The following is a 10299-nucleotide window of genomic DNA, read 5'->3' on the forward strand; positions in this document are numbered from 1 at the left end:
CATAACCTAACATAACCTAACATAACCTAACATAACCTAACATAACCTAACATAACCTAACATAACCTAACGGTTAGCATTTGGACAGTAAGTTTACAAAGTTACAGATGCTGCCAACGTCCAACTGTTTTGTCTCGGTAGACTTAATTTGCACTACACCTTATATTGGTCGCTGATATCTCTTAATGTATTTGCTAACCGTCACCGTTTGTTTGATCAATAATAATGATATACTTTTCTCTAATGTAATGTTGCTTTTCATATTTTTCGATGCAATGTTTCAGGAGCTAATGAGACTGTAACATGCAGTGTCGTCCTAGTTTTACTTACGGCGTTGTCTTTGCTCTCCTGGCACTCCAATCATGCTGAGCCATTTTTTGTTCGACTGTGACACATCACGAAATACTGCAACTTAATAATTTAGTGTAGACTAACATAAATGAGGGTTTTCATACTCCTGTGACAGTATGAATCTATCCTGCAATTTGTATCACAGTGTAGTTGGCGCGCGGACAGTAAAGAGTCGATAACAGTCATCTTTCTGTGATGAAGCAATTTAAGGCCAAATGGAAGTAAATATCCTATAAAACAAAGACGCTGTTTGGTATTGGTCTTTTTACTAGGTTTTTAATGTTTTTTTTCATCAGTATGTTCATTGATTCCAGAGAGAGCGTACACACCTAGTTTAATCTTGATTTGTGTTCATTTGTTAAAATATGACGATATTTGTTCAAGATGTCGAAAGAAATCAAGTCGACTGAGCGCTTACATCTAAAATGATATTATTTTTTACCAATATCATAAATTGAAATGATTTGAGTGTTTGTTTGTTGAATTAAAAACCTACTAAACCTCATAGATGTATAAAAATATTCCTATTTTAAAAATTCTTTTACCTATAGAAAGCTACATTATCAGCGAGTGACATTGGCCACATTTTACTAACCGACTTCAAAAAAAGGAGGAAGTTATCAATTCGTCAGAATCTTTTTTTTTTTTTTAATGTATGTTCCCCGATATCTTAAAGACGCCTGGACTGATTTGGAATTTTTTTTTTTTTTTGAAAGGGTATACTTCGCAGTTGGTCCAATATAAATTTTATGAAGATCTGATGAATATCTTCGTAGATGGAGAACAGAACTCCTCAATAGATTAGAGCAAAATTGCCCGCGATCAGTGTAATAGCTTAGTAAACAGTAGGGTTTTAACTGGGCATCGCAATTATAGTACAGTGGGGGCCACTAAAAATTGTGAAATAAAAAAAAAATCAAAAGAAAAATAAAACAGACTTCAAAAACCACAAGCACTAAAAAGTTAAAAATAATTTTTGTTTCTACACGTATCTTTTGAATTTTTTTTTTTTTCAAAAAATTACAGATTCCTATGAAAATTATAATAATATTGCTATGTAATGTGAATCAAAGCGTAAGAAATCGTCTTTTCTGAGAGCTTCCGTGGCGTGTGCTGAGTTTTATATTTTCTTGTTTTTTTCCGACTTAATTCACAATTATTAACTTCATCATCGTCATCGTCAGCCTGTGGACGTCCACTGTTGGACAGTTAGGCCTTCCCTAAAGAGCGCCACCATACCCGGTCCTCAGCCTTCCTCATCCAGCCACTTCCCGCCAGCCGCTTTATATCGTCGGTCCATCGTGCTGGAGGGCGTCCCACACTACGTTTGCTTAAACGCGGTCTCCACTCAAGGACTTTCCGGCTCCAACGGCCATCGCCTCTACGACAGGCATGGCCTGCCCACTGCCACTTCAGCTTGCTAATAGTTTGGGCTATGTCAGTGACCTTGGTTCTCCTGCGGATCTCCTCATTTCGGATCTTATCCCTCAGTGAAACTCCTAACATAGCCCTCTCCATAGCTCGCTGAGCAACTTTGAATTTGTGAACAAGGCCATTTGTCAGTGTCCACGTTTCAGCACCATAGGTGAGGACGGGAAGGACACATTATTAACTTATTTTCTTAAAATTTTCATAAATTATAATTTATAACTTCAAGATAATCTTTCTTACTATCACTGGAACCGTATAAAAATTCGTAAACTAGTTTTTGAGAGTAACGCGCCAGGAGGGACGGGCAAGACGTTTCTCGCAAAAATACTTGCTAAGACAAGACACTCAGGAAGATGCGGCGCCGGCGCCGCTGCGTGCAGAACTGCTGCAACTCTTACGCAGAAACACGGCGCTTATTCTATTTTTGCACTTCCGTGTCTCTAAAGCAATGCAACGCTCCACACGCTCTATCCGCGGACATGGGCGTCTCGGCAAGTTCCTACAGGACGCCTCGGTTATACAATATGAGACGAATGCATCTCGAGAGGAGGTCGTGGACCTCACGGGATTTAAGAAACTCCGCTGCCGTCATGGGTGGATATATACCGGATTTGGCATATGCATATAAAGCCGGCCGAATTTCCCACAATAGAATAGAATAGATTTTTATTCAAGTAAACTTTTACAAGTGCTTTCCCCACATCGCAATCCCCATTGCAATCCCCGTCTTTAACACGTTGCTCTCGTACGGAGTCGGGGTGGGTCACTAATATTTTAAAATCACGCGTAATCTAGTAATTATTAAGAGATAAATTATTACAATATTGATAAAAAAGTGACAAAGCAAAGGTGTAAGATACCGTGACGGTCAAGCGATCCGATAAAGCGATTAATTATAATAAATACGGATGCTCTTCGGCGCGGCGCGGCGACCGACGCTGCCGCCTCCGAGACATGACGTCGTGGACACTGTGCTGTGCGTCGCGCTGGCGCTACTCCTGTACCTGTCGGCCGCCACCGCGCGCACGCCGAGGCGAGAGACGCGCGCGCCGCCTCGCCGGACGAGGCGCTGGCGAGCCACTGGTACGCCGAGGCGCACGCCGCGCTCGAGGCGCTGCACGCCCGGCGCGGCGGCGCGCGCGCCACGTGGTCATGTAGCAAAATGGGTGCCCAAACAAGGGCCAATGTTATCATAAATTCAATACATGTTTCATACACGGATGTTCTACACCACAATGACGCCTGCCACTGATAGTGCACGATTACATTGTTGTGAATGATGAGTTGAATAGAAGATTGGCCAAAGTCGCTCAGGTCTGTAAAGTTTATGTTACAAGTGAGCAGTTGTAGCGATCAGAGGTTAATACCCCTAACAATAAAAATAAATATGCCCTAAATTAAAAACCTCCTTCATTTTATTAAAGTTGTTTAAAAATGAGAGTTACTGTTTGACCGCGGGCGCGGGGCCGAGGCCGAGCTCTCGTCCGCAATTTGTGTTATCTTCACATATCATTAAATAAAATAAAATAAATATCTACCCACCAGGAGCTATGAGGTTGTCGGTGTACTTCCTTGTAGGAAGCGGAACATAATACATTTTGAAGAGCTAAGCGACGCCTGCGACTCTACTCGTTCGTGCTCCGAGCCTCTGCGACGCAGCTCCGTGTCCACCGATATTTACAACATCATGAACGTGTGGCACGAAATAGAAAATGATGTTATACTGTAAAGTTTAAATGAACTTTCTGCTTCGCGAGTCACGGTAGACGACTGACCTGATTCTGATGATTTAAAATTTGAAAGCATAACATTATTTTATCTTAAAATTCTGATTATGAAATCAAAAAATGTGTCACATATTGACCTGCTGAATACAGTAATGGTACTGTATGGGTATTACCATACATGGGTATGGGAATACCCATACATCTATAACATTAAAAAAACATTATAACACTGTTTTTTGAAAATATTTTTTTCTCCTTAATATGCAGTTCAACCTGGGTCATGACTCTGGATTCTGGGCTTATGGTGGGAAATCCGCGCGTCGTCCTACCGTGTTGTATTCTATTGTCTGTGGTACGCGCATGCGCGGTGGACGCCATACTTATAGTTTACATAATATTATAATTACTGTATTTTTGTTGTAAAAAATTATGCTCCAGATCAGAATCATTAAACTCGAGATGAGGATTTCCCGCGAGTGAAGCTGAGGCGAAAACTAGTCAGTTGTCAAATTATTGAAGGTCTTTAAACTGTTTCTATTTCCATGTTCTTTATCTATCATTTCGCTGATATCATATCTCCCTTATCAATGTCAAGATCAAGATCACCTCAGATGATATATATCACGAAGAGACCATCAGTAGCTGCTGAGAGCTGATCAAGTCACAAGTGTTAACACGCATTGTTATATTATAGTGTTTTAATATTTTATGCTAACATTACAGCGAGTTGGAGGAAATATGAAACAAACTGGCTGCACGTTGTCCGTCGTCGTGCTGGCGCTCCTCGCCCAGCTGTCGATCGGTAAACCTCTCTACAATTTTTGTAATTCATAAAAGACTCCATGTAGGGAAACGGAATTAAAAAAAAAATATTTGTGAAATTTAGACAGGACTACGTAGTACACCTGGTATCCCTTTCTTTCGAAGGCACCAGGAAGGTACGGTTGAATTCCGCAGCTGAACTATTGAACTGCTAAAGCATTCCTAAAAATCCTCGCATTCACAGCGTGCACATTTAATTTTGTTCCAGCGGACGACGAGTACCACAGGAGGCCGCGTAACTTTCACAGACATGCGGCTTCGGCGCCGATCAACGAGAAGGAAGCGACGTTCGAGTTCTGGATGGGCGAGGCGCAGGCGGCCATCGCGGCGCACGCGCGCTCCTCGCGGGAGCGGGGCTCGGCGCGCAACGTGGTGATGTTCCTGGGCGACGGCATGTCGGTGCCCACGCTGGCGGCCGCGCGCACGCTGCTGGGCCAGAGGAACCGCCGCACGGGGGAGGAGACCCGCCTCTCCTTCGAGGAGTTTCCCAGCGTGGGGCTGTCGAAGGTTAGTCCGTTTTGTACTCCCGGCAGTAAATCTGACGATGAAGAGTACCAACGGAGAGCAGGAGGATAACAAAACCGTGCAGGGATTGTTCCGTGCTATATAAAGTAGATACCCCCTGTTCTATGAAAGACTGGTGAAATAGAGCACTAAAGCAATAATTCGTTAGTTGAACACATTGCAAATATAATTGGTTAAATTGTGATTTACAATTTAACAGCGTTTTTGTCTCATTCAGACGTACTGCGTGGATTCGCAAATCCCGGACTCGGCGTGCACAGCGACGGCATACCTGTGCGGCGCCAAGGCCAACCTCGGCACCATCGGCGTGCTGGCCGGCGTGCCGCGATACGCGTGCGAGGCGTCGCTCGACCCCGCGCAGCACGTGCAGTCCATCGCCGCCTGGGCGCTGCAGGACGGCCGAGATGCAGGTCAGTTCCCTCTAGTTCTGCAACCTCGGCACCATCGGCGTGCTGGCCGGCGTGCCGCGATACGCGTGCGAGGCGTCGCTCGACCCCGCGCAGCACGTGCAGTCCATCGCCGCCTGGGCGCTGCAGGACGGCCGAGATGCAGGTCAGTTCCCTCTAGTTCTGCAACCTCGGCACCATCGGCGTGCTGGCCGTGTGGCGTGACTGGAAAAGGTCCCAAGATTGAGCCCTGCGAGAAACCCATTAAGGCAGCTGAGCCTAGCGAGTTCACGTTATTTACCCATACTCTTTGAATTCTGTCATTAACATACGAGAAAATGATATCAAGTGCAATGCTTTTGAGGCCATTGTGGTAAATAGATCATAAATTATATGAACACAATCAAACGCCTTAGATAGGTCACAGAAGACTCCAATGGCATGTGAACGTTCCAAGGCATTGTAGATATGCTATATATACATAAAAGTATAGACTGGGGGGCAACTGACGCCGTCTCGTTCTCAGGCATAGTGACGACGGCGCGCGTGACGCACGCGTCGCCGGCCGGCGCGTACGCGCACGTCGCCGACCGCGACTGGGAGAGCGACGCCGACGTGCGCGCCGCGGGCGCCGACCCCGCGCGCTGCCGCGACATCGCGCACCAGCTCGTGCACGGCTATCCCGGCAACCAGTTTAAGGTATATTTCACTTTCCAGGAGAAACGAAGTCATCATTTGGTTGTATAATAAAACTCGACTAAATATCGAACTATAATAATAATTATTATTATAGAAGATTCACAATTTTTTTTGAATAATTTAAGTTAAGGATAAAATACTGTAGAAAGTAATTTTTCATAAGTTTTTAACTAATTTTACTTTTTTATAGGTGATTTTAGGCGGGGGGAGGCGGGAGTTTCTACCGAATGGCGTCGTGGACGAGGAGGGCGCGCGGGGCAGGAGGGAGGACGGCCGGCACCTCATCGAGGAGTGGCAGATGGACAAGATCGCTCGCAACGTCACGTACCAGTACGTGTGGAACCGGGACCAACTGCTCAGTGGCGACGCTGAGCTGCCCGAATACCTGCTCGGGCTGTTCGAGGCGAGTCACCTTCAGTACAACATGGAAGCAGACGCGCGCACGGAGCCGAGTCTCGCCGAGCTGACGGAGGTCGCCATCCGGTCGCTGAGCAGGAACGAGCGAGGGTTCTTCCTGTTCGTGGAGGGCGGGCGCATCGACCACGCGCACCACGACAACCTGGCCGAGCTGGCGCTTGACGAGACCATCGAGCTGAGCCGCGCGGTGGCGCGCGCCACGCGCCTGCTGGCCGAGGAGGACTCGCTGCTAGTGGTGACGGCCGACCACGCGCACGTCATGGCCTTCAACGGCTACAGCGCGCGCGGCGCCGACGTGCTGGGCGCGTCCGGCGACCGCGACGCCGACGGCGTGCCCTACATGACGCTGTCCTACACCAACGGGCCCGGCCACCGCCGCGAGGTGGACGGCCGCCAACAGGACGTCACGCAGGACGCAGATTATCGTGAGTGCTCATCAAAGACGAGTGGCGTTCGGCTCTTGCCGAGTTGTTTATTAAATATTATATTTTGTAGCTGCCTCAACAACTTGAAAGTTTTCGGCTGCGGATCGTGAGACCCTAGGTTGGGTCGAGTCGAAAAAGTTCTTGGGTTTTTGTAAAATTTTCAGTTACAGCGTGAAGTTGCATGGAACGTCGGCGATGGTAGGAACACGCCGCGCGTCTCATCCTAGTCTATACAAAATTTCAGCTTTCTAGGTCCAAGAGTTTTGGGCATGTATGTTACATGCATGTTAAATGTGAGCGGCTCCCAGTGACGCGAGAGGTGTGTGTGCGCAGGCTCGGCGCAGTGGCGCAGTCCCGCGGGCGTGCCACTGGCGCAGGAGACGCACGGCGGCGACGACGTGGCGGTGTTCGCGCGCGGCGCGCACGCGGCCGCGTTCGGCGGCGTGCTGGAGCAGAGCCGGCTGCCGCACCTCATGGCGTACGCGGCGTGCCTCGGGCCCGGCGCGCGCGCCTGCGACGCCGACACCACACGGCTCGACTCACAATGACTCACGAAGCTTCAGTCGATCTGAAATATTGACCTCTGCAACGTACGGGGTCCCTACAGTTAGTTGGTGCTAGCTTTTTTCCCTTCTTCTTCTTCTTCTTCTAGTGCCGTCTCCTATCGGAGGTTGGCAATCATTAAGGCTAACTGGATCTTGTTCACCGCTGCTCTAAACAGTGACCTCGTACTCATGTTAAACCACTGGCGAAGGTTTTTGAGCCAGGATGTTCGTCTACGGCCGGGTCTACGCCTGCCCTTTATTTTCCCTTGCATTATGAGCTGCAGCAGGTCATATTTTGAGTTCCGCATTATATGTCCCAGATATTCGAGCTTTCTCCTTTGCACACATTTGAGTACTTCAGTAGACTTCCCCATTCTCTGCAACACGGTGGTATTTCGAACACGATCTCTCCATGAGATTCGCAACATTCGCCTGTATACCCACATCTCGAACGCTTCCAGTTTATTGCTCATCGCCTGCGTTAACGTCCAGGCTTCTACCCCGTACAATAAAACTGAGAAAACATAGCACCGTGCTACACGCATCCGAAGGGATATTTTTAAATTTCGGTCACAGAGAACTCTTTTTAACTTCGTAAAGGCATTTCTTGCCTGTTCAATACGGCATCGTATTTCCAGACTGTGGTCGCCGGTTTCGTCAATCATGGTTCCTAAGTAACGATATCGTTGGACTCTTTCTAAGTTTTCATGGTTGAGATACAAGGAGGTGTTCTGCACGGGTGATCGGCTGATTATCATATATTTCGTCTTCTTGCAGTTGATATTGATGCCATATGAGTTGCTTGCAGAGGAAACTACGTTTACTAATGACTGTAAGCCTTCCAGACTATCCGCTATCAAGATTGTATCATCCGCGTATCGAATATTGTTTATAACTACGCCATTTACAGTTATTCCCTGGTCACTACCGTCAAGTGCTTCAGAAAATATTGCTTCCGCGTACATATTGAACAACAGGGGAGACAATATACAACCTTGCCGTACCCCGCGTAGCACTTCTATGTAGGATGATGTGTGACCGTCAACCCTTACATTGGCTGTTTGCTGCCAGTACAAATTCTTAATAAAACGGATATCCTTGTAATCAAGGCCAGCTCTCGCCAAAACCTCCAAAAGTTTTGTATGACGTACACGATCGAAAGCCTTTTCATAGTCAATAAAACAGACATACAGATCACAATTTATGTCTAAGCATCTCTGCATAAGAACTTGAAAGCCAAATAATGCATCCCTTGTGCCTAAGCCATCTCGAAAGCCAAATTGTGTGTTTGATATTAGGTGCTCGCATTTCGGATAAATTCTCTTGTGTATAATTTTAAGAAATATCTTAAGAATATGGCTCATAAGAGATATTGTCCTAAAATCACTGCAAGCTTTCGGATTTTTAACTTTTGGCAATGTTACAAATGTAGACTTCAGCCAATCATCTGGAATTTTCCCTGTGTCATAGATGGCGTTAAACAGTTGCACCAAGTAACCTAAGTTGGTTTCCTCTATTTCTTTCATTAATTCGACTGGTATTTCGTCAGGGCCAACTGCTTTCCTTGACTTTGATGACATGATTGCATGCGAGACTTCTCTTCTTGTTATGGGTGGACCATCATCGACAGCAAATATATTGCTATGGCCCTGCCTATTGTCGTAAAAAAGCTCTTTAATATAAGCCTCCCACAACAGCAATTTTTCATCAATATTAGAGGTAAATGTCCCATCTCCATCTTTTTCCCTACCTTCAAATAAATCGATAAATTGCCTGCTGCGCAGGTTCAAGGTCATTGTATTTTTGACTTGGAGAGTTTCGTCGCAACATTGACAGTCGAGCTGGTAGAACTAGAAATGCACAGTAGAGACTAGGTTCAGACTACTGAACTATATAAATATTACGATTTTTTTCTTAAATTTATTTATTTTATTTTATTTTACTAAAACTTATAATAAAAAGTGAACATATTACCAAACTTTGTAGACCAAAGCACTAGATAAGAACTAAACTGATAATTTGTTGTTGTTGTTTCCTCGCAAGTGAGACAACAGTTCTGTACAAGGCTCGGACGGAGGAGCATAGTTAACAGGCTCGTTTAGTTTACAATACAATGAGTCGGCTTAGCACCTCGTCTTTCGCAATTTTTCGGCCGTCAATTATTTTATTTCATCCTGCAAAGTAATGCATTATTATGTAAATAGCAAATAAATCAATTATCGCTTTTGGTTTTCATATAATGATAAATAAAATAAAACAGTTAGTAATATACTTAAATTACAACACTATTTGTGAACTTATTTTTGTCTTTTATTTTCGTTAGTTTTCCTCCGCCCTCCTCCGCTCTCCTCATCCCCACACATCTCCTCCGAAGCTACGTTTCATGTGTTTATTGATTTGAAAAGAATCAAACTCAAAATGAGGACTTTCTAGAAGTAGTAGGCGCCGGTGTCGCTACCGGCTCTCATCAATCAAGACGGGAGGCGGTCTCGGAGTGCGCGCATCGACAGGCATTGTCCGCTGACGCAGATTAATGTCGCGGCCGCTTCACGCGACGTCGCGTCCCTCGCTCCTCGCTCGCCTCCTCACAGGCCGGTCTAATAGGCGATCCCGGGTTCAGTTCCCGGCTCGGTCGAATACGTAATTTATAATTTTTAGTACTAAGTAGTGTTACCAAGCGATTTTAACTCAAACAAAGCCACGTATATTCGATAATTCGTCTGGGGCGCCATCTCCACGGGCGACACGATGAGTGACTGGAGGAGTATACCGAGTCGCGTCACGCCACCGCGCCTCAGTGGAGGCCCCATGAGGCGTCGCGGTCTCGTACTCAGACTTCGGGCAGACTACTTACAGTTCCAACGAGCTGTGACGTGTGTGTGAGCAGAGTGGAGAGCGGCCGCGGCGTGCGCGTGCCGCGTGCGGTGCCGGCGCGACCAGCGGCGCACGCTAGCGCAGAGCCACGACCGCG

The 10299-nt window shown here is 46.4% G+C and overlaps 1 protein-coding gene across 1 annotated transcript; it reads left to right on the forward strand.

Moving 5' to 3' along the window:
* Positions 1 to 3857: 3857 nt before the first annotated feature.
* On the forward strand, positions 3858 to 7338 carry LOC123873694 (membrane-bound alkaline phosphatase-like). The gene is made up of 7 exons (XM_045918676.1): positions 3858 to 4028; positions 4233 to 4311; positions 4540 to 4838; positions 5074 to 5266; positions 5769 to 5941; positions 6132 to 6783; positions 7117 to 7338. The coding sequence occupies exons 2-7, from the start codon at positions 4248 to 4250 to the stop codon at positions 7329 to 7331; spliced, it is 1596 nt and encodes a 531-aa protein (XP_045774632.1). The 5' UTR covers positions 3858 to 4028; positions 4233 to 4247; the 3' UTR covers positions 7332 to 7338.
* The last annotated feature ends 2961 nt before the right edge of the window (positions 7339 to 10299 follow it).

The sequence above is a fragment of the Maniola jurtina genome, chromosome 17, assembly GCF_905333055.1.
Source record: "Maniola jurtina chromosome 17, ilManJurt1.1, whole genome shotgun sequence".
Lineage (NCBI taxonomy): Eukaryota > Metazoa > Arthropoda > Insecta > Lepidoptera > Nymphalidae > Maniola > Maniola jurtina.

What these genes read in the sequence shown, in the direction of transcription:
- LOC123873694 (XM_045918676.1), top strand. Translation starts at nt 4,248, where the DNA reads ATGAAACAAACTGGCTGCACGTTGTCCGTCGTCGTGCTGGCGCTCCTC. An exon ending in CCTCGCCCAGCTGTCGATCG is followed by an intron (nt 4,312 to 4,539) that starts GTAAACCTCTCT and finishes ATTTTGTTCCAG; the next exon opens with CGGACGACGAGTACCACAGG. An exon ending in CACGCAGGACGCAGATTATC is followed by an intron (nt 6,784 to 7,116) that starts GTGAGTGCTCAT and finishes GTGTGTGCGCAG; the next exon opens with GCTCGGCGCAGTGGCGCAGT.